At 43.8% G+C, this 24,482-nt stretch overlaps 1 protein-coding gene across 1 annotated transcript in view; it reads left to right on the forward strand.

Annotated features, from left to right (window-relative positions):
* Window positions 1-24,482, forward strand: part of HKDC1 (hexokinase domain containing 1) — a 58,050-nt gene that overhangs the window by 24,591 nt on the left and 8,977 nt on the right. The window contains exons 8-17 of the mRNA XM_001928882.4: window positions 2,419-2,574; window positions 3,194-3,427; window positions 4,530-4,834; window positions 6,339-6,484; window positions 6,562-6,681; window positions 10,752-10,847; window positions 11,020-11,119; window positions 12,474-12,657; window positions 14,695-14,850; window positions 21,200-21,433. Of these exons, the coding sequence (XP_001928917.1) occupies window positions 2,419-2,574; window positions 3,194-3,427; window positions 4,530-4,834; window positions 6,339-6,484; window positions 6,562-6,681; window positions 10,752-10,847; window positions 11,020-11,119; window positions 12,474-12,657; window positions 14,695-14,850; window positions 21,200-21,433 (1,731 nt within the window). The remainder of the gene's footprint in view (window positions 1-2,418; window positions 2,575-3,193; window positions 3,428-4,529; window positions 4,835-6,338; window positions 6,485-6,561; window positions 6,682-10,751; window positions 10,848-11,019; window positions 11,120-12,473; window positions 12,658-14,694; window positions 14,851-21,199; window positions 21,434-24,482) is intronic.

The following is a 24,482-nucleotide window of genomic DNA, read 5'->3' on the forward strand; positions in this document are numbered from 1 at the left end:
TGAACCAGGGGACTTGGGCCCTGTACTCTTGGTGCGTTCGGATGAGTGGTCACAGACCAAACCAGTGCAGCCCAAGGAAGCACACATTCTCATCTGTGTTTCTAGGGCTTCCCCTGCACCCACTTTCTCAGAGGCCTAATCAGACAACACCTGGTATGAGTCCTTCCCAGGCTTGGGTCTCAGGGAGCCTTTCTCTGTTCTCATCCCACACTCACCTGTATAACTGGGTAGGGGCTGTCCTGCTCTACCTGTGTGCTGAGCTTCCTGAAGACAGGCTGTGCTGTGATCCTCCTTCCCTTCCTACACAGTGTCTGACACATTATTGTAGCTCATTTGTATTTGTTTCTTAAAAAGTGTTAGAGTTCCTGTTGTGACTCAGCAGGTTAAAAACCTGACTATATCGATGAGGATGCAGTTTTGATTTCTGGCCTTACTCAGTGGGTTAAGGATCCAGCCTTGCTGTGAGCTGCAATGTAAGTCATGGATGTGGTTTGGATCTGGCATTGCTGTGGCTGTGGCATAGGCTGGCAGCTGCAGCTCCAGTTCAGCTCCTAGCCCAGCACTTCCATATGCTGCAGATGCAACCCTAAAAAAAAAAAAAAAAAAGTGTTTGTTGAATGAAAAAACATGTAAAATTTTTTAAAAATTTTCAGACAAAGAAAAATGGTGAAAATAGTACAAAATTCCCCTTCTCTCAGATCCCCTAAATAGTAATTCTCTCTCTCTGTCTGGTATCTATGTATAGACACACACATAATACACATACACATAAGATACATGTATATCTGTATAAAACTATTTTTCTGAACGATTTGAGACTAAATTGGAAACATCCCTTAACTCCTAAATAATGCAGAGTATGAAATCTGAAAACAAGTACATTCTCTCTCTCTCTCTTTTTTTTTTTTTTTTTTTGTCTTTTTTAGGGCCACACCCATGGCATATGGAGGTTCTCAGACTAGGGGTCAAATCAGAGCTGTAGCCTCTGGTCTACACCACAGCCACAGCAATGCCAGATCCTTAGCCCACTGAGCAAGGCCAGGGATCGAACCTGTATCCTCATCGTTACTAGTCAGATCCATTTCCCCTGAGCCATTGTGAGAACTCCAGATTCTTTTTAAATTTAGTGGGTTATAATTTTTCCTATCATTATTTATTTTTCTGTTCAAGTTCTTTTCAGACTTAGCCAGTGGAAGCTCCTTCAAGCCAGGCTCTATGTCCATTTGACATAGTTCCATCACTCTTTAAGTACTTCCTTATTTTCTGACATGGTAAGATACTCCAGGCTCACCATGCACTTTCTCAGCCCCAGCCCTGAAAGCAATCATTTTCCCAGCAAGCCCTTGTCAATAAATATTTTAAGTACCTCCTAACTCCCAATTCACTCAAACACTAGAACCTCATACCTGGGAAGCAAATTTCTGCTTTGGGCGCACCTGCTCCCTTCTACACACCCATTTCACTGGTAACACAGAGCAGTCACAGCCAAAGGAAGTGGAACCTGTTTTTTAGACTTTATCATTCTCACCCTATCCATTTCACTTAAAATAAATCTCACTCCCCCAAACTCACCCTGGATTTCTTCTCTCTTTAATTGGCCACACTTGTGGCATGCAGAAGTTCCTGAGCCAGGAATTGAACCCACGCCACAGCAGTAACCTGAGCCACAGCAGTGACAATGCTGGATCCTTAACCCACTAGGCCACCAGGGAATTCCCCAACCTGGATTTCTTCTGATTGTCTTCTGTTTCTGTAATGTTCTAAGGTTTTGTATAATGAAATATGTAAAGTTAATCAGGGAACAAGTTGTCTTTGACTTCCTTTCTTATCATGTTTGCAAAGTAAAAATTATGGAAACAATTAGTAATTGCTTGTTGTATGCAGGCTGAGAATCCAAATGGAGGTAGCCTGGTGGGATATTTCATCGCATTGTAGAACCTCTCTGGGGCTATCCCACCCCATCTCACAGATGCCACCTCTTTCTCACTTGGACAGAACCATGAGTAGGAGTTGGAAACATTTGAATTTTGGATTTGTCATGCATGGTTGGTGACCTTGGGAAAATGTCTAAAGTCTCTGAAGTTGAAATTCCTTATGTCTAACTTGAGAATGGCATTCCTGTGGCCAAGGGTGATTTGAGTTAAAGATTCTTGGAGTCAAGCACTTTGTGATCAGAAAGAATCTTAGACTTGCTCTAGTTTAGTCTTCCCCTTTTGTAAGTGAGGAAAGTACAGCTCAGAGAGGAGGAGTGGACTCCCAAGGGCACCCCAGGTTAGGAAGGGACTGAGGCCTCCTGACCCATGAAGAGGCCCATCTGCTTCTCATTCTCCTGACTATGGGCAGAGGCTCATGGGCTTTGGGAAAGGATGCTACATAACCAAAGGTGTTGCTGCCACTGATCTCTTCACCAAATTGTAGGTTTGAGAAGATGATCAGCGGCCTATACCTGGGCGAACTTGTCAGGCTCATCTTGCTGAAGATGGCCAAGACAGGCCTCCTGTTTGGCGGTGAGAAATCCTCTGCTCTTCACATTAAGGGCAAGATTGAAACACGACACGTGGCTGCCATGGAGAGGTAAGCTGCTGGCAGGGTCCTTTCCCCTTGATTCCAAAGAGGTCCATGGCCATGGTCTGGTGTGCTCATGGCAGTGGTGCACAGAGGGACCAGAGCTTCCTTCTTCTTTTTTTTTTTTTTCTTTTTAGGGATTCACCCATGACATGTGGAAGTTCCCTGGCTAGGGGTCAAATTAGAGCTGCAGCTGCCGGCCTACGCACAGCCACAGCAACACTGGATCCGAGCTGCCTATTTGACCTATGCCGCAGCTCTAGGCAACGCCGGATCCTTAACCCACTGAGTGGGGCCAGGGATCGAACCCATATCCTCATGGGTACTAGTCAGGGTTTGTAACCTGCTGAGCCATAGTGGGAACTCTCAGATCTTCCTTCTTCACCAGGATAATTTCAGACCTGGGCAGTTTCATGTCGTGACTCACATGTTAAGTCCTTAGACAAGCACTTATAGTGAGTGCACAATAAACGGTGGCTGCCTTGATTATTGTTGAAATTGTTATTATTCTATGGCCATGTGTCAGCCTGTTTATGTTCACAATCCTGAGAGGAGGGAATGCGGGCTCTCTGAAAGAGATCCCACGGGATGGAGAAGTGTGTTCTTCTCATTCCTGTCCCCTGGCCAGGTATAAAGAAGGTCTGGCCAATACAAGAGAGATCCTGACGGATCTGGGTCTAGAGCCTTCGGAGGCCGACTGCATCGCGGTCCAGCATGTCTGCACCATCGTCTCCTTCCGCTCGGCCAACCTCTGTGCAGCGGCCCTGGCAGCCATCCTGACCCGCCTCCGGGAGAACAAGAAGCTGGTGCGGCTCCGGACCACAGTGGGCATGGACGGCACACTCTACAAGATCCACCCTCAGTGAGTGCTGGCCGCTGGCCCCCGCCCCCCGCAAAGGAGTCTCCCCTGGAAGAGAGTCCAGTGTTCTCTCTAAACTGTGCTAGAACCACCCATCTTGTGTGGTCCTGAGATGACCAGGGAAGGGGTGAATTCAGAGGTTATACTCAACTGGCTGGCTCAGTTGCTTTGGGGGATCGTTCTTTCATTGTGCATGTGTATGTGCTTTTAGGGCCACACCCACAGCATATGGAGGTTCCCAGGCTAGGGGTCTAATTGGAGCTACAGCTGCTGGCCTAGGTCACAGCCACTGCAACACCAGATCCAAGCTGTGTCTGTGACCTACACCACAGCTCATGGCAACACTGGATCCTTAACCCACTGAGCGAGGCCAGGGATCAAACCCACATCCTCATGGATCCTAGTCTGGTTCATTAACTGCTGAGCTGCCATGGGGACTCCTGGGGGATCATTCTTAAAGAAATACTTTGCTATAGCCATTTGCTGAGTAGCAAGGCCATTCATCCATGTGCTTATTCATCTGTCCATTTATCTCTCCATTTTTTTCATCTATCTAGCCATTGTCACTAAATACTTACTATGTGGAAAAGTTGGAAAGTAAGATGCTTCCACTTATAAATTGGGAAAAATTGGGATGGCAGAGGTTTCCAAGTTCACCTGAAGGACATACTGGTAGGAAAACACAGGGAAAGGAGAACTTCCCAGTAAAAGGGAGCATAGAAGCCCCTCTGGCTAATAGAGCTGGTATTGGAAGTGAGGCGGGTACACCCTAGGAAGAACTGGGGGAAGAATCCTTCCCCTTTGGGCAGAGATGATGTTCAGCCAGTACACTATGTATGGACATGACCTACTGGTTGAAATATTAGTGATAAAATAACCGCTTCTTTGGGCCTTCCAGATGTCTCTTCCTCTGCCCCAGCTGCCCTAGTCCCCACTCCTCAGCCCCCTCATCTTCCCCCATCATCCCATGACCAAAGGGGTGAGCCTTGGCCCAGCAGGGCTCCCCAGGAGCCCGTTCCACTGCTACACCTGTGTGTATTCCTCTTGGCTGAGTCCAGGCTTTATGATTGCTACTTACATATTTTGCCATCACCTCTGCCTTCAGATACCCAAAACGCCTGCACAAGGTGGTGAGGAAACTGGTCCCAAACTGTGACGTCCGCTTCCTCCTGTCGGAGAGTGGCAGTGCCAAGGGGGCTGCCATGGTGACAGCAGTGGCCTCCCGCGTGCAGGCCCAGCGGAAGCAGATTGACAAGATGCTGGCTTTGTTCCAGCTGACCCCGGAGCAACTTGTGGGTGTCCGGGACAAGATGCGGGTTGAGCTGGAGTACGGGCTGAAGAAAGACACCCACCCGCTGGCCACAGTCAAGATGCTGCCCACCTACGTCCGCGGGATGCCAGATGGCACAGGTGGGCCCTGCGCAGCTCCCTTCTCTGATGGGCCTCCCAGAGCTCCCATAGAAACTCCTTAAATCCAGTTAGGTTTTTTGTTTTAAGAGCCTTGGTTTTCTGTCTATGATGGAGGGAGGGGGAGTTGGGTAGAAGGTCAGTACCCTGCTGAATCTTGCTTTGGTTGATCCAAGGCACTGGCAGTGAGAGATACCAGGTTAGTTTCATGTGTATAACGACCCAGATGCTGGACACTTGCAATGTCTGGCTTGCCTTCCACCCTCTTCTCCAGCTCCCTTCTCTCTTGGGCCTTGGCTCTCTTCCTCTCCCCTCTCTTCACTCTTTTCCCATGATGTTTCCTAAACTTGGTCCTTCTCCTGGTCCACTGTGCTCAGCCACGAAACAGTGGAGTCAGTTCTTTAGATAAGTTCCTCCACCTCTTTGAATCTCAGGAGCCTCACTCAGATATAATGACCTTTGTAAAGTGCTTTATATCTTTAATTTGTTTTCGAACTTTTCATTTCATTTTGTTCTCACAACCACACTGTGTACTACATAAAGAGAGAATGTCTCCCATTTTATCCATGCCAAAACCGAGACTCAGGTTAGGTGACGTATTCAAGGTCACACAGCTGTACTTGGAATTTCTCAACAACAAAGATCTTTTCCAGAGTGAATATCCTTCGAGTCTACTTGCAGGAGGGAAATAGAGCAGTCAAATACACTATTTAGTTACTCACTCTTTCAAGCCTTTTATCCTTCTGGCTTCATTCTTCAAAGTTTCATTAAGCACCTGCTATGTGTCAGGCTCTGTTGTAGATACGGTGATAGAGCAGTGAGGAAAACACAGTCCCTCCCTACACCTGTGGGACCTATGTTCTGTTGGGTTGGCAGACCGTAAACAAATAAATGCCAGATGGTGCCATGTAATGGCATGGCTATAAAGAAAGATAGAGCAGGTTAAGGGCTAAGAGAACTGGCTGGGAGTGAGGTCTCTGGCAAATTCCAGGAGTAGCAGAATGACCAGTGTAGCTAGAACAGAGGGAGTGAGGCAGGGAACGAGGTAAAGAGTTACATGGAATAGACTGTGATGCTCAGAGAACTGAGAGGCCCTGCAAGTGGGTGGTGATGGGAGCCTTGGACAAAATGGGGGTGGGACTTGATATGGTTTCTTATTAGTCAGGAGCGGGTGTGGGAATCCCGGGAAGGGGAGAGTGGGACAGGACAATCGTTTCATGCTCAGGATGAACCGTTCCTCTAGACCACGCACATAGGATGGGAGCACTGTCCTGAGTCCATTGTGGTCATGATAGCCTGGCCTGGAGTCACCCTCAGAGACTCACTGAGCATAAGTATCATGTGTGACCTTTACCAGACACCAAGAAGAGCAGGTCGGCCTCAGATGGGCTCCGGGCCCATCACTGTGCTTAGTGACCGCCATGCTCCTCTTCCTGCCAGTGCCTGCACACAAGGCCCTTTTCGGTGCATGCTGGTGGAATGCAGCCCCCCACTTTCTCCACCACAGAGAAAGGAAAGTTCCTCGCTCTGGATCTGGGGGGGACCAACTTCCGGGTCCTCCTGGTGAAGATCAGAAGTGGACGGAGGTCGGTGCGAATGTACAACAAAATCTTCGCCATCCCCCTGGAGATCATGCAGGGCACCGGCGAGGAGGTAAACGCCGGGCAGGGGGTTCTGCAGGCTGAGGTGTCAGCCTGCCACCTGGTACGACTGCTGCTCTCTCCCTGCAGCTGTTTGACCACATCGTGCAATGCATCGCCGACTTCCTGGACTACATGGGCCTCAAGGGAGCCCAGCTGCCTTTGGGCTTCACATTCTCATTTCCCTGCAGGCAGGCGAGCATTGACAAGGTAAGACAGCCCAGCCCCGTGGGCTCCCTCCTACCCCGGGGGAATCTCAAGGCAGTTCTGAGTCACTGATCATTTTATTTAGGGGTCTCAGGTTCAGGGCAGCTGAGGAACATGCTCGAGAATTTGAACCATTTAACTTTTTTTTATTTACTATTTACTATTTTTATTGTTGTTTTTTGAAGTTTATAAAAATAATCTAGGATAGTATACAATAAGGGACACATGCATAAGAGTACTGTTAAAAGAGAGATCAAATCAGTGTTCCCCTCATGGCTCAGCGGAAATGAATCTGACTAGTATCCATGAGGATGCACGTTCGATCCCTGGCCTCACTCAGTGGTTTAAGGATCCAGCATTGCCTTGAGCTGTGGTGTTGGTCACACACTTGACTCAGTCCCTGAGTTGCTGTGACTATAGCGTAGGCTGCAGCTGATTTGACCCCTACCCTGGGAACCTCCATATGCTGCGGGTGCAGCCCTAAAAAGCAAAAAAAAAAAAAAAAAAAAAAAAAAAAAAAAGAAAGAAAGAAAGAAAGAAAGAAAAAAAAACGAAGGCACAGAGAGGCTAAGTTGTCTAGGTTGTCACATCTATAAACAGTGGTGGGGGCTTCAATCCAGGACACTGGCCTGAGAGCCCAGGTTCTTGTACTCTGCCTTTGGGACCAGGACTTTGAGCCCAGTGTTTTTGGACCATTTTGGCTCTAGTGCACAGTACACTTACATATATGTGATCCAAACAAAAATTCAAGAAATAGTATTTACTCTTATTTTGTGCATTATATTCTGTTTTCTCCCTATTTCATTCTTCATGTGAAGAAATTGAGGCATGAAGTCTCATCTGAACGGTAGGTGCAAAATCAGAACTGAGGCAGAGCTCTCCAGGGCTCTGAGAATGTTGAGGAAACATGCTTCCCCAGGCCTACCACCCCGCCCCCAATCCCAGTCATTCAGAGAACAGGGAGAGAGGGGTTCCAAAGATTAAATTGTCTGGTAATATGGCTAGGTTTCTCAAAATGAAAAATGCCAGAATGCTAAGAGCTGGAAGATCGATTTCTCAAAGATTCCATTTCTCAAGATTCCATTTTTCAAAATGTACCTAAAGAGGAATGGATAAGGATGTTCACAACAGCATCACTTTTTAATAATGAAAAATTAGAAATAACCCAAATGTCTGGCAATGGAGAATGACTAAATAAACTATGGTATATCAATCATATGGAATTATTTGATTTTTATTTAAAAAACACATGCATAGTACTTGCTTTCTGCCAGGTGCTATTCTAAATCCTTCATAGAGGAGTTCCCGTTGTGGTACAGTGGAAATGAATCTGATTAGGAACCACGAGGTTGTGGGTTTGATCCCTGGCCTCACGCAGTGGGTTAAGGATCCGGCATTGCCGTGAGCTGTGGTGTAGGTCATAGATGTGCCTGGGATCTGGCGTTCCTGTGGCTGCAGTGTAGGCCAAAGGCTATAGCTCCGATTAGACTCCTAGCCTGGGAATCTCCATATGCCACAGGTGTGGGCCTAAAAAGCCAAAAAAAAAAAAAAAAAAAAATCCTTCATAGATAATACTACTCAGGAGGTAACAGAGCAATAATTAAGACCATAGGTCTGGAACCACATTGACTCAGTTTCAATCTTGGCTTCTCCACTTACTGGTTGTGTGACTTTGGGCGAGTTTTCTAACCTCTCTGTACCTTTGGCTTCCTCATTTGAAAAATGAGAATAAAAATAGTACTTATTTGATAGGTAAGTTTTGTGAATTTTGAAATTTCTGTGCAATTATATTTGAGGAATATTTTCCATATTAACTGACCTAGAATGGTCTAAAAGATATTTTTCTTAACTAAATTAGGTTTACTGCTCCTTTTATTATGTATTTATTTAGGTCACACCTGTGTCATGTGGAAGTTCCAGGGCCAGGGGTTGAACCTATGCCACAGCAGCGGTCTGAGCCACAGCAATGTTAATGCCAGATCCTTAACCTGCTGAGCCACCAGGGAACTCCTAAAAGATATAGTGTTAAGGGAGAAAATTGCAATAGTCCATACACATAATGAATTTATTTATTTTAAAAAATACATGTTAGATACCAAGGATGTAATGTATAGCATGATAAATATAATTAACGCTGTTGTACTTTATAAATGAAAATTGTTGAGTAAATTCTAAGAGTTCTCATCACAAGGAAAACATTTTTTTTATTTATTTAATGTTTTATCTATATGAGATGATAGATGTTCATTAAACCTACTGTAATCATTTCATAATATATGTAAGTCAAATCATTATGTCGCATACCTTAAACTTAAGATAAAATAGAAACAAAGCTCATCTATGAAAAAAATTTTAAAAATTCAGGTAAACAGAGAGAAAAAGATCTAAAAGGATTCATATCAAACAGGTAATAGACGTTACCTCTCAGATTCAGGGGACGAGGAGTTAAAGGGGACTTTGTCCTTATCAGTAACACTTTAATTTTTTACAAGTTAAAGCATTCCTATATTACTGCTGCCATTAAAAATTAATACACACGGGAAGGGGGAGCCATGTGCAGCTGTCCACGGTCCTGAATGATCCACCAAGACACAGCTGCTCCTCCTGACCCAGAACACTGAGCCGCCAGGCCCCCCTCCCAGCACTTCTAACAAGCTCATGAAGGCACAGCTAAGAAGGGAGGGAGACCAATGGACAGCTGGGAGCAAAGCCACTGATGGCAGGGAAGAAAAAAGAGAGACTTAAAAAAAAATTGAAGTATAGTTGATTTACAATATTAGTTTCAGGTGTACTGCATAGTAACTTGATATTTTTATAGATTATACTCCAAAGTTATTATAAAATATTGACTATATTCTCTGTGCTTTACATTACATCCTTGTAATTTATTTATTTTATACCTCTTAATTTCTTTCACCTATTTTGCCTCTCTCCTCACCCTTCTCCTTTCTGGTAGCCACTAGTTTGTTCAAAAAAGAGACTTTAAAAAATATGATTTTTTTTAGTAATTGCAGCTAATAAGAAAGAGCAACTTTTCAACTAGGGGTGAACTTTTAATGTTCTACCTATATTCACTAGGAAGGAGCAAGGGAGCCCAGCTTCCCAAGTAGTGTGGGAAGAAGGAGGTGACCAAAGCTGAGGGCCTCAGGATGAAGTGGCCATTCAGCCCCTGGGGTTGGGGATGCTGCCATCAGAGTTGCTCGCCACCTCTCGTATCCCAGGAGCTTATCTGGCTGAGACACCCCAGACTCACCTGTCCTCACCCACTCTCAGCTCCAGGGTGTGGAGACTGAGGCTAGACTAACCTCTGCTTCTGGCAAACAGTGTAACCTTGGATATCCTTTTAAAAATTAGAAATCCTATTTTTATTATCATAAAAAATATGCATATGTTAATTTTACAAAAAATAGAAAATTTGGACAAACGGAAAGGAGAGACTAAAAGAAACTCATAGCTTTTTTACAGTATCTTTTAGAGAAAACCACTGTCCATATCCTGGTGTATACTTTGTTCCAGGCCTTTTCCCATATTTGTGTGTATGTGTGGTTTGCAAGAGTAATCGAATAATTCACCATCTGTATTTGTTTAATGTGAGCTTACTAAACAGTGTATGGTGAACATCTTTCTCTAGCATCTCACCTTCTCTTACAGTATTATCTTTTATGGCTATATAGGATCAATATTTCCTATATTAATGTACAAAATGATAGATCCATATTGTTGGAATGACAGGATGCCTCTAGTTTTTCCTGTGAAACAGTGTCTTGATGAACATTTTGTAGCTTTGTCTTTAATTACAAAGATGTGCTTGATTGGCTAAATTAGAGGTGGCCTTTGTTTTGTGCAGTCATGGCCTGGGAACATGAGTTGACCTTTGAAAGATATGAATTGCTGCAATTGTTCCATTCAACACTAGACCTTGTCTGAGCATCACGGTCTGTGACACCTCTAGGACCAGTGTTAGGGTTACAAAAGCATATGCATTTGAGTAGCTATCTCATCTATTGAATGCTGAGGTTGTGCAGGGGTCCAAGCAACTATTGCTCAAATGAATTTGCTCTCCTTTCTTTCAGGGAACACTCATTGAGTGGACCAAAGGCTTCAAGGCCACGGACTGTGAAGGGGAGGACGTGGTGGACATGCTGAGGGAAGCCATCAAGAGAAGAAATGTATGATATAGTGTTGGGGCACATGTCTGACCTTGTTCCTTCCCCAGGCCCCTGCTCTGCTATCCTCCACCCAGCCCTGTGACTCTGGCCTCTGCCCACCTCGGGCTGACATGCCCCTCCTGAGCCTGTTTGGGTTGCGCACCCTCTTACAGTGGAGCTGTTTCCTTTGCAGGAGTTTGACCTGGACATAGTTGCAGTTGTGAATGACACAGTGGGGACCATGATGACCTGTGGCTATGAAGACCGTAATTGTGAGATTGGCCTGATTGCGGGTAAGTGATTAGGTCTATCCTGTTGGCCAACTCCCATTAGATATATTGGAGGTTCCTTTTTAACATGGTGAGGGGCAGGAGGCCATTGTTCCATTGCAAAGAGGCTCTGAAGCCAGCTCTGTCCAAGGCAGAGATAAAGATTGGGATTCCAGGTCTCCCAATTCCCAAGACTTTACTTAATATCTTTTCCCTTAAGGGTCCTAAGCCAGGGTTGTCCTTTCTGTTGAAGAAGGAGAATAACATTGAAGGGAGGGTTTCAAATTAGGGCCTTGGTGCAGATTATCCTGAGAGGAGGGACCCCACAGCTGGATCATTTTGGCCTGAGGCTGAGGAAGCTGAGTTTTCATGCCGACTCCAACAGACACCTCCTCTGTTCTCTGACCTCTTCTGGTTGTCAGGGTGCTTAGGGTCGGGAAGAGTTAGAAGGAAACCTAAGAGAGGAGAGGAGAGGGACCTGAGGTATGTTATAGGCATATGGGGAGAGTCTAGCAGTGTTTAGGGAGAAAGATGTATTCCAGGGAAATGACTCTAAGAGGCATGGGGACAACTGGCATTTGAACAGGTGGAGACAAGAATGGTGTGCATTCCAAGTGACAGGTACAGGTTAAGTAATCACAGAATCTGGGAAAGTTGTTCCAGCTGGTTGTCTGGGCTTCCTGAAGGTAAGTAGTTCACAGAACAAGAAGATGGGGATGTATCGAGCTATCTTCAATGTTGGGTAAGATGTTTCATCTCACTCTAACACTTACCTGCTTTATGACCTTGGGAAGGTTGCTTATTCTGGACTTGAGTTTCCTCATCTGTGGGAAAGATTGGACTAGATCTAAGAAGGCAGAGATGTGAGATTTGTTTGACTGAAGATAACAGTTGCCTGGACTATTGTGTTGAGAATAGTCCTGAGACTAGGTCATGGACAAAGGAAACTAGCATGGCTTTCAGATGCCAAATGTCTACTTATCCAAGACTAGAAGATTCCTCGTGGTCCTTTTCAGCTCTGAGTGGTGGCTCTGTGACCACTTGGAAACTCGCTTTGTGTGCCTGTGGCTTATCAGTAATTATGAGGATGAAGAGGGGAAGAGGATAATTATATCATGGCTGCCAATTCTATGTGGAGGAAACTTACAAATATCATCTCATTTTTTTTTCTCTATACCAAATCTATAGGGCAGGTATTTCCTTTTTACAGTGAAAGATGAGATACTTGTCTATGGTCACCCAGCTATGAGTGTAAAGCTGATATTCACATCCAGTGGTATCTGACTCCAGACTAAATTCCTATTCACTGTACTCTGCTGGCTCTTGAAGACCTAGTGGTAGCTTTTGAAGACTAAATTCCCTTCATGATTCCTTCTAGGAACAGGCAGCAATATGTGCTACATGGAGGAGATGAAGAACATTGAACTGGTGGAAGGGAATGAAGGGAAGATGTGCATTAACACAGAGTGGGGAGGATTTGGAGATAATGGCTGCCTAGATGACATCCGGACCCAATACGACAAGGAGGTGGATGAGGGGTCCCTGAATCCTGGCAAACAGAGGTGAGGGGAGCAGCTGGTAGGCTGTACAGTATACAACTTTAGCAGATCTAAGTGGTGTCATTTTCATCCTACAGGCACTCTTGTTTGTATATTTATTACAGCTCTCCATTAGATGTCAGTGGAGTGTCCCATTTGAGCAAAAGTAAAATGTTAGGACAAGTTTCCAACAAGTAAAAAGAAGGGGTGCCTTTTGCTAATTACCATAGGGCACCAGAACCTTTAGTGGTGGTTTTGGATGTGAAGCAGAGTCTGTCAAAAAAAAAAAAAAAAAAAAAAAAGTCCATTCACTGTGAACCGTGTATCACAGAGCAGGGGCAGAGTGACTTAGTGGGCCCTCTCAAGATGGGATTCTAATAGGTCCAGTTTAGAGGTCAATATCCTTCACCTTTCAAGAGCAGGCTGCTGTGTTGGTGATCTCTATTATTCTGGGGGTGGGGAAATGGCTGCAGGTGGGAGTCCTGGTTCTTAACCAGGGAGTCCTGGTTCTCAACCATAATGTCATGCCCCACCATAGGTCACAATCGCTTGTGAGGTGTATTCTAGTTGCTAACCAGACTAAAAATACTGAAAGTAATGGTTTTTATTTTAAAAAGAACAAAACAGAGCACACTTTGACTTGCACTCCTTCTCGAGTAGGAGAGAAAGGGATAGATAGAGCCAGCATGCTGGCAATTGCTCACTAGTGTGGGCCCATCCATTACAACAGGGGTTGGCAAATTTTTTCTATAAAGGACCACATAGTAAATGTTTTACTCTCAGGCCGTAGGTCTTAGTCATAACTAAACTCAGTGTCTTACTATATAAAATAAAATGAAAATAGGGATTTATCGTGATGGATGGTCTCCAAGTTGAAAAGGTGAGCGGATAGGAGATGTAATGGGATGCAGGCTCCAGATGCCTTGTTGGCTGTTGAACTGAGAATACTGATTAGGAAGAGGCTTGACAAGACCAAGACCAGCCCTGCTGGTCCTTCATCTTCCTTTGGCTCTAGTCTCTGTAGCTGGGGGGCGGGTTGAGTTGTGGTAGGTCCAGCTGAACCAGGGACCAAAACACAATGGACTGTAACAAGGGACCTTATTTCTGAATCCCAAGTTGGGGCATCCAAGCTTTGTGTCTCAATTCACCAGAGGCTCTCTTTTTTGGAGTGAGAGCTTGAGGTGGCAACATACTTGAACTTGCCTTGCTGTCACCATTATTTGTCCAGGTGTTGGTTCCTTAGATGGACGAGGTCTTGAGTGGTTGAGAGAACACAAGTCTAGCATGTAAGTCTCAGGCACACTCAGATTTCCATTTGAGCCTGCAGGCAGTGGTAGTCCAGCACTGCATCATTGTTATTAATACTGCCCCACATTCCTGGGCAGAGCGCCTGGTCAGTGCCTGTTGGTTAGAGAGCTTTTTCTCTTGCACCTGCTGTCATGGAGCTCTCACAGCCTGGTACAAAGAGGGAAGGTCTGATTAGACCCCTAGCCTGGGAACCTCCACATGCCACAGGAGCAGCCCTAGAAAAGGCAAAAAGACAAAAAAAAAAAAAAAAAAAAAAAAAAAGAGAGAGAGAGAGGGGAGGCAGTTGACATTTTGGGGCCACCCCCAGCGTGTGCATACAGTTCATTGTGTTATCTCACGAAGCAGAATTTCTTGTGGAACAGGTTTCTTCAAATACAAAGCCAGAGAGAACTAGCTTTGGGGCCAGGAAACGCATTCACTTCTGCTTAGAGCCTACTGCACCCCAGACGCTTGCCTCCTTCCGACAGTCTTGTAGGGTCAATGTTTTGTTCTCTGTTTTGGAGATGATGGTTTATAGTGCTTGCTCAGCTCATGCAGCTAATATATGGCAGAGTTGGGACCTGGCTTCTGGTCAACATGGCTCCAAAGCCTGGCTTTCCCACATCATTGGGTCTCCTGCATTTGCTTCTCTGGACCTGCTGGCCACTCTGCCCCACTCCAACCCAGCGATATGCCTTCCATGCTCCTTTCGGGAGACACTCACCAGCACTGATTGTCCTGCTCTCACCAACCTTGTCACTCTTCTCCAAACAGATACGAGAAAATGACCAGTGGGATGTATCTGGGGGAGATCGTGCGGCAGATCCTGATTGACCTGACCAAACAGGGTCTCCTCTTCCGTGGGCAGATTTCAGAGCGTCTCCGGACCAGGGGCATCTTTGAAACCAAGTTCTTGTCTCAGATTGAAAGGTGACTAGTAATCAATTTTACCTGCTCTGTGTGAGAAGCCCTAATTGAGAGTGTGCTCTGTCAGGCTCGGTCAGATTTGAGATTTAAATATAAAAAGAGTAAGGGCCTGGTTGGGCAGAGGGTTGCTTCCTAGGGGTGCTCCTCATTCTCTCCAGCTGCATCAGGACCACAGCACTCAGCTGAGGGGCTAGCAGACTGCCCGGGCCCTGGGGTTCCTAAAAGGCTGTACAGGAGTTAGCCTAAGCTAAAAACTGATCCTTTTTGATCCTGAAAAAATGATGTATCCACAATATGAAAGAGAAGGGTTTTTTAAAAATCACCATATGCTCACAGAGTTCCCATCATGGCTCAGCAGTTAATGAACCTGACTAGCATTCATGAGGATGAAGGTTTGATCCCTGGCCTCACACAGTGGATTAAGGATCCGGTGTTGCCTTGAGTTGTGGTGTAGGTCGCAGACGCAGCTAGAATCCCGAGTTGCTGTGGCTGTGGTATAGGCCAGTGGGTACAGCTCTGATTGGACCCCTATCCTGGGAACCTCCATATGCCATGGGTTCAGCCCTAAAAAGACAGAAAGACAAAAAAAAAAAAAAAATCACCATGTGCTCACTACTAAACATAGCTGTTTTGATTTTTGCATATTATATTCCCTTTCAAGTTCTCCAGTGTGTGCATACATGTTTTCATAACTGCAATCATGTGATACAATATTCTGTATGTTGTTTTCATGGAAATTTTCATTTATAATTCTCTTTTTTGAAAAAATGTTTTTTAACATTCCTTTCTTTTTAGGCCTGCACCCACAGCATATGGAAGTTCCTGGGCTAGGATTCGAATCAGATTTGCAGTTGCCAGCCTATACCACAGCCACAGCAACGCCAGACCCAAGCTGCATCTACAGCCTGTGCTGCAGCTTGCAGTGTTTTGCTAGGCTGGATCCTTAACCTACTGAGTGAGGCTAGGGATCGAACCCACATCACCGTGGATACTAGTCAGGTTCTTAACCTGCTAAACCACAACAGGAGCTCCTATTTTATTTTTTTATTATGAAAAGTTTTAAACATACACAAAAGCAGAGGGAATAGTAAAATGAACCTATTTTTCCATCACCACCTTCAACAATGATCAACTCTTGGCCAAACTCGGTTCACATATATACTCCTGCTTTGTCCACACTCGAGCTGGGTTTATTAACAAATCCCACATTTTTTCATCAGTTTATTTATAAATATTTCAGAATATACTTCTAAAATATGAGTTTTTTTTAAAAAAAATAACACACAGGGAACTAACTATATCCAATCATCTGGGATAGACCATGGTAGAAAAGAATATAAAAGTTAATGTAAATATATGCATAACTGAGTCACTTTTCTGTACAGCAGAAATTGGCACAATATTGTAAATCAACTATACTTTAATAATAAAAAAAAATTAGGGAGTTCCCTCATGGTGCAGTGGGTTAAGGAGCCAGGGATGTCACTCTTGTGGCACGAGTTCAATCCCTGACCCAGGAACTTCTGTATGCCGAGTGTGGCCACAAAATAAATAAATTTAATTTAATTTAAAAATTAAAAAAAGATCATTACCTGTACCTGAAATAGCTAATGATAAACCTCAATATCAAAATATCCTTTCAGTGCTCCTATTTCCCAAATTGCCTAAAAATAATTGTTTTTGCAATTCATTTGTTTGCATCAGTATTCAGATAAGGTTTATGCCATGTATTTGGTTGATAGGCTTTTAAAATTTCTTTTAATCTATAGACTTTCCTTCTCTCTTGTTTCTCCTCATAATGTGCTTGAAGAAGAAACTGTTATTTTATCCTATGAGTTTCCTGTGTTCTCAGTGTTGCTGATTGCAGCATTTTGCATTTTCCTCTGTCCCTTGTGTTTCCTGCAAACTCATTATTAGACCCAGATACACAGTTAGATTAGTGTTAAATTTTGGTCAAGAATATTTCATAAGTGACATTGAGTTGTCTGTCCCTTTCTTTTATGATATCAGCAGTCGTTGATGCTCCTTGACTAGATCTATTATTTCCCCAGAGATTGTAAAATGATGAAAATGTAATGCTATCACTCCTTCTGCATTTATTAGATGGATTACTTCTAGAAAGAGGAGCTTCTTCATATCAACTCTTTGTTGTAATTATCATTTTAAATGCTCCATAATGTTACACTCTGCTGCTACACTGTAATTTACCAAACTTTCCCTTTAGTATAGGATGTCTGGCTTATAATTTTGGGATTTCTGCAATTATGAGTAATAGCATAATTATTCCTTTTTGTACACATAGTCATTTGCATCACATGAATTATTCCATAGGAGTAGAGGCATTTGTTAAAAAAAGAAGTCATTTTTTATGGACATAATGTTTTCCTTTTTTTTTTTTTTTGTCTTTTTGAAAATTTATTTTTTATTAAAATACCACTGTCATGACTCAGTGGTAACAAACCCGATTAGTATCCATGAGGCTGCAAGTTTGATCACTGGCGTCACTCAGTGGGTTGAAGATCCAGGTTGCTGTGAGCTGTGGTGTAGGTCACAGGCACAGCTCAGATCTTGCATTGCTGTGGCTGTGGTGTAGGCCTGCAGCTGCAGCTCCAATTCAACCCCAGCTCAGGAACTTCTATACGCCGTGGGTGCAGCCCTAAGAAGCAATATATATACTTGATTTACAACTATATATATAGTTGATTTACAATATTGTACCCATTTCTGCTGTACAACAAAGTGACCCAGTCATATATATATATGTGTGTATTTATATATCTACTTTTTCTTATATTATCTTCCATCATGTTCTATCCCAAGAGATTAGATATAGTTTCCTGTGCTATACAGTAGGACTTAATTGATCATCCATGTTAAATGTAGTAGTTTGCACCTCCTAACCCCTCCCGGTCCATCCCACTCCCTCCCCTCTCCCGCTTGGCAACCACGAGTCTGTTCTCTATGAACATAATTTTTTTTAAAAGGTAGTTCCAGTTTCCACCACCACCAGTTGTGTCCAAGTGTGTCAGTTTTACTGCTTTTCATACAGCACTGGATATTATCAGAGGCTTCGTGTTTGAAATTTCTATCAGTTTAAAATCATTCTTTTAATTCTCTTGGTCTTTATGGCCAGGCACCAACACTTTGAGGGAAAAAAGAAAACTCTTTATGAAAGAGAGCAGTGTACTTAACAAAGGACATCAAATGGACCGTTGCGAAGGAATTCTCACTGTCTGAGGAGATGGTGGCAGAATCAGTTAGCAGTAGCAACAATTTTGTGTTTCAAAGTGTTGATTAACAAGCAGATATTCAGCCTTTTTGGGGGGTGATCTGGTCTTCGACCTATCAGACATGTAAGTGCAAGTTAAAAGTCCTCACTTTTTGGACTTAAAAAAAATTGAAGTATGGTTGATTTACTATGTTGTGTTAGTTTCAGGTTGTGCACATATATACTCTTTTGCAGATTCTTTTCCATTAGAGGTTATTACAAGATATTGAATATAAATAACATAATAAATCCTTGTTGTGTATCTATTTTATAAATAGTAGTATGTATATGTTACTCCAAAACTCCTAATTTATCCCTCCCCCTTCCCTTTTAGCAACCATTAAGTTTGTTTTCTATGTCTTTGAGTCTTTCTGTTTGTATAAAAGTTCATTTGTATCATTTTTTTAGATTCCACATGTAAGTGATGTCATATGCTCTTTGTCTTTCTTTTTCTGACTCTCTTCACTTAGTATAATAATCTCTAGGTCCACCCATGGTGCTGCAAATGGCATTATTTCATTCTTTTTTATGGCCGAGTAATATTCCATTGCATATATGTGCCACATCTTCTTTATCCATTTGTCAGTGGACATTTAGATTGCTTCCATGTCTTGGCATTATAAATAGTGCTGCTATTTGAAGTCATCACTTTTGATGACCAGAGAGAAGTTGATCAATTTGCTATAGGGGAAAATAGTTTCTCCCTCAGGTATAAGAAATAAGCAGACTGACTTGTCTTTGTTTTGCTTTTTTTTTGGAATGAATACAATGAAAGTTGTCCCAGGCAAGAGGACAACTGTATGTCTTCAGAAGTATTTGCTTTTGTCATGCAAAAGTTGTCTGCTTTAGATACTTTGATTTCTAGAGGGTTTTTTTTTTTTTTTTTAAACCTTCATGGAATAGAAAGAAAACCATGTCCATCTGGAGCCAGTTGGAAGATGGTAGGTACTCTGCTGACTTTGGCCTGCTTTGATGTCTGGTGTTGCATCAGTGGGGCACTGACTCTCAGGAGAAGAATCTTGGGTTTACAGTCTCAGAGCCTGAGTTTAAGATTCATCTCTACCACTTAACTTGTTTGTGTTGTGTGACCTGAGGCAGGTTCCTTCACTTCTGTGGACCCCAGTTTCCTTCTTTATAAGATAATTTCTCTGCTGCTTAATCTTAAGGATTGCTCTGAGGATTGAGTAAGGGAATGAATGTACATGAGAGAACAAGGTAAACAGTGAAGGGCTAGAACATGGAAGAAATTTCAGGTTTTATTTTTATACACTAAAAAACCCCCCCAAAAACCCCCTTTCTTCCTTCTTACACAAATATCACTTATTTGCAAGCAAAAGGAAAAAAATAAGAATTACTGGTAAACATACCTGCATCTGAATAATTTCCTTTTGTCCTTTTTTTTCTGTTCAAGGACAAACATTAAAAAACAAAAACAGGGAGTTCCCGTCGTGGCGCAGTGGTTAACGAATCCGACTAGGAATCATGAGGTTGTGGGTTTGGTCCCTGCACTTGCTCAGTGGGTTAACGATCCGGCGTTGCCGTGAGCTGTGGTGTAGATTGCAGACGCGGCTCGGATCCCGCGTTGCTGTGGCTCTGGCGTAGGCCGGTGGCTACAGCTCTGATTCAACCCCTAGCCTGGGAACCTCCATATGCCACGGGAGCAGCCCAAGAAATAGCAAAAAGACAAAAAAAAAAACAAAAAAAAACACACAAAAACAAACCAATATCATATGGCACATAGTGTTTTATATATATTTTTGCTGACTATGTCATGAACATTTTACATAGCATTAAATATTCTCACACAAACTCACCTTTAAGGTCTATAAAGTCTGGCCACACTATTGTTTACCTGCTGAGTCCACTAAATGGACATGCAGGTTGTTTTTCAGTTATGCTCTCTTGATAACATGCTTCTTCCCTAAGTGTTACCTGAGATGGCCAAGAATAGAAATTTATACTGTTTAGCTTGGGAGTCAGAGCTTTCTAAGTTTGGTGTGAAATAATTAGGGTCTAGACTCAAAGCCAGCCTCTACTCAGGACTGGTGCTTCGCTGCATGTGCTTATGGTGCTAGCAGGTTCCTGTTCACTGAGGTGCTGATTGTACACTGTCTATTCATTTATGCACTTGCCCATTGCACGTACACAGCCCTCTGCTGGCTACTATTGAGAATCCTGTCTTACCCTCAAAGGAGGGTAATTCCGTTGAGAAGAGAGAGCCGTAACTCAGAAAAGTTAAACAGAGGGAAAGTTGGCCTCCATGATATAGGGCCAAATTATCTGGAGCTGGTGTGCTGGGTGAGAGAGGCTAGTCGGTGTGAGAAGGTGTTATGTTTGAACCCTGCTCTCTACCTACTCTGGGTGAGTAAGGTAGCACTCTGAACCTCAGGTTCTTCTGAAAAATGAGTGCTTGATGTGTGGGTTGCTGAATCTGTTAACAACTCCTGCTGAGCTGATAGATGAGAGTATGCCTAACATAAGAGGTGCTCTGGCTTTTTCCTCCCTTCCTCCCTTCCTCCCTTTCTTCCTTCCTTCCTTCCTTTCTCTCCTTCCTTCCTTCCTTTCTCTCCTTCCTTCCTTCCCTCCCTCCCTCCCTCTCTCTCTCTCTCTCTTTCTTTCTCTCTCTTTTTGCCTTTTCTAGGGCCGCACCTGCGGCATATGGAGGCTCCCAGGCTAGGGGTCTAATCAGAGCTGTAGCTGCCAGCCTACGCCAGAGCCACAGCAACGCAGGATCTGAGCGAATGTGCAACCTACACCGCAGCTCACGGCAATGCCAGATCCTTAACCCATTGAGCAAGGCCAGGGATTGAACCCCCAACCTCATGGTTCCTAGTCGGATTCATTAACCACTGAGCCGTGAGGGGAACTCCAAGAGGTGCTCCCACTTTATTCTTTAAATATGATGGGACTTCCTGGGGGTGGCAGCCCTTCTTGAATCTCAGCTTCTGAGGAGTTCTGTAGCCATTGCTTGGATCATTTTCCTCTCCCTCCTGCTCAGGCATCTAGGGATGGGGGACTGTGAGGCACGTGTAGGTTCCAGAGCCCCAGAAGCAGATCCTGACAATCTGCTCTGCTTGCCTACAGCGATCGGCTGGCCCTCCTCCAGGTCAGGGGGATCCTGCAGCAGCTTGGCCTGGACAGCACATGTGAGGACAGCATTGTGGTGAAGGAGGTGTGTGGAGCTGTGTCCCGGCGGGCAGCCCAGCTCTATGGCGCTGGCCTGGCCGCCATTGTGGAAAAAAAGAGGGAAGACCAGGGGCTTGAGCACCTGAAGATCACCGTGGGTGTGGATGGCACCCTGTACAAGCTGCACCCACAGTGAGTGCTCCCAAGAGGTGGGGGTGGGGGGGCTGAGGCTGAGGGTGGATCCTGCTGAATCTGACAAAGTGTGGGCCCTGGTGGCTCTGCTTCCATCCTAGTGTTCACCATCCTCTCTGAAGCCCAGGTTCCTCATGTGTGCAAGTCATACAGTGATATTCTCTTCCTCATGAGACTGCATGAGGACTGAGTGCATTCATCCATGTAAAGGGCTATACCCAGTGCTCACTAAATATAAGTGGTTATTATTGACATAGTTCCACCTGACCTCCCAGAGAGCAATGAGAACTGAATCTTTTGCACAGCATGGAGCATGGGTCAAGTATGAGCTCAGAGTCAGTGGACAGAAAGATGAAGAGTGAGTTTGAACCCTGGACACTGGGAGGCCCAAGGCGAGTTTTCTACCCTCTTTGAGCCTCAGTTCTTTATCTGTAAAATGACAAAAATTGTACCTAAATAGGTTGTCAGGAGAATTAAGTTAAATAGTGTCTGTATCTGTAGAGTGTGTGGCACATCATAAAAAAGTCAGTGATGAAAGCTTTTATTTTTATTTAATGTTTTACATTTTGTTTTAGTGATAAAGAAAGGTACTAGTAAGCTTATAAAAATTTCCTGGAGTTCCTGTCATGATGCAGCAGAAACAAATCCGACTAGGAACCATGAGATTGAGGGTTAGATCCCTGGCTTTGCTCAGTGGGTTAAGGATCCAGCATTACCATGACCTGTGGTATAGGTTGCAGACACGGCTTGGATCCCATGTTGCTGCGGCTGTGGTATAGGCCAGCAGCTGTAGCTCTAATTTAACCCCAAGCCCAGGAACCTCCATATGCCACAGGTACAGCCCTAAAAAAAGCAAAAACAAACAAAACAAACAAACAACAACAACAAAATTTCTTTTCATGCTAAAATGTATACATAAGCATATTATTGCTGTCATCCTTGATTCTTAGCCCTTCCTATGATGCTGACCAATTGTCCAGAATAACTGACTGATACCTTTTCTTGGTTTCCCCCTCAGGATCACATATTTTTGATGTGGTTCCTACAAGTCTCTTCCTTTGAACCAAGACATAACCAAAAGGCAAAAACCACATGATCTTTTCAATAGATATAGACAAAGCATTTGATAAAACCTAATACCTTTCATGATAAGAGCACTCAATGGAGTTCCTGTCGTGGCTCAATGGTTAACGAATCCGACTAGGAACGATGAGGTTGTGGGTTCAATCCCTGGCCTTGCTCAGCGGGTTAAGGATCTGGCGTTGCCGTGAGCTGTGGTGTAGGTCACAGACACGGCTCGGATCCCACGTTGCTGTGGCTCTGGTATAGGCCGGCTGCTACAGCTCCAATTAGACCCCTAGCCTGGGAACTTCCATATGCCGTGGGAGTAGCCCTAGAAAAGGCAAAAAGACAAAAAGGCCAAAAAAAAAAAAAAAAAAAAGTGCACTCAATAAGCTAGGAATAAGGGAACTTCTTCAGCCTAATAAAAGCATCCATGGAAAATCCCACAGCTGATGTCATACTTACCAGGGCAGTACTGGATGAGGAACAAGGCAAGGGGTCCACTCTTGCTACTGCTCTTCAACATGGTACTGCTTCTAGTACCACCTCCAGATGGTTATGTGGTTTTTGTCTCTCAGTCAAGTCTTGATTCAAGGGTGAGTCTAGCCAAGGCAGGTAAGAAAAAGAAATAAAAGGATCCATGTTGGAAAGGCAAAACTAAAACTATCTTTGTTTGCAGATGACATGATTTTGTATACAGAAGTCCTAAGGAATCCACAAAGTCTATTGGGATACTAATAAACCAAGTTCAGCAAGGTTTCAGGATGCAAGATCAGTATCAAAAATCAGTTGCAGAGTTCCCGTGGTGGCACAGTGGTTAACGAATCCGACTAGGAACCATGAGGTTGCAGGTTCGGTCCCTGCCCTTGCTCAGTGGGTTAATGATCCAGCGTTGCCGTGAGCTGTGGTGTAGGTTGCAGACGCGGCTCGGATCCCACGTTGCTGTGGCTCTGGCGTAGGCCGGCGGCTACAGCTCCGATTCAACCCCTAGCCTGGGAATCTCCATATGCCGCGGGAGCGGCCCAAAGAAATAGCAAAAAGACAAAAAAAAAAAAAAAATCAGTTGCATTTATATGCATTAACGATGAGTAATATGAGGAGTTCCCATTGTGATGCAGTGGAAATGAATCTGACTAGGAACCATGAGGTTGCAGGTTCATCCCTGGCCTCTCTCAGTGGGTTAAGGATCTGGCATTGCCACGAGCTGTGGTGTAGGTCGCAGACATGGCTTGTATCCCGTGTTGCTGTGGCTGTGGTGTAGGCCGGCAGCTGTAGTTGGGATTAGACCCCTAGCCTGGGAACCTCCATATGCCACAAGTTAGGCCCTAAAAAGAAAAAAAACAAAAACAAAAAAACAATGAGTAATCTGAAAATGAAATTAAGAAAATTCCATTTATAACATCGAAAATAATAAAATACTTAGTAATAAATTTAACAAAAGCGTTGACTTGGATATTGAAAACTACAAAACATTTTTGAAATAAATTAAAGACAACCTAAATAAATGGAAGACTATCCCATGCTAATTGATCGGAAGACTTAATTTTCTAAAGAGAGTGACTTCCCAAATCTTTTTTTTTCCTAATTGAAGTGTAGTCGACCTGCAATATTTATTAGTTGCAGGTGTACAATGTAGTTATTTGACATTTATATACATTACAAATTGATCATCACCATAAGTCTAGTAACCATCTGCCACCATAAAAAGTTATTGCATTATTATTATTATTATTATTATTTTGTTTTTTAGGGCCACACCCACAGCATATGGAAGTTCCCATGCTACGGGTCTAATCAGAGCTACAGATGCCAGCCTACACCACAGCTCATGGCAATACCAGATCCTTAACCCACTGAGCAAGGCCAGGGATCAAACCCGTAACCTCATGGTTCCTAGTCCAATTGGTTTCCACTGTGCCATGACAGGAACTCCGCAATATTATTGATAAATGCTATAACTAAGTGCTGATGATACTTCTCTTTCTCT

This window comes from Sus scrofa, chromosome 14, assembly GCF_000003025.6.
Source record: "Sus scrofa isolate TJ Tabasco breed Duroc chromosome 14, Sscrofa11.1, whole genome shotgun sequence".
In the NCBI taxonomy this organism is placed as follows: domain Eukaryota; kingdom Metazoa; phylum Chordata; class Mammalia; order Artiodactyla; family Suidae; genus Sus; species Sus scrofa.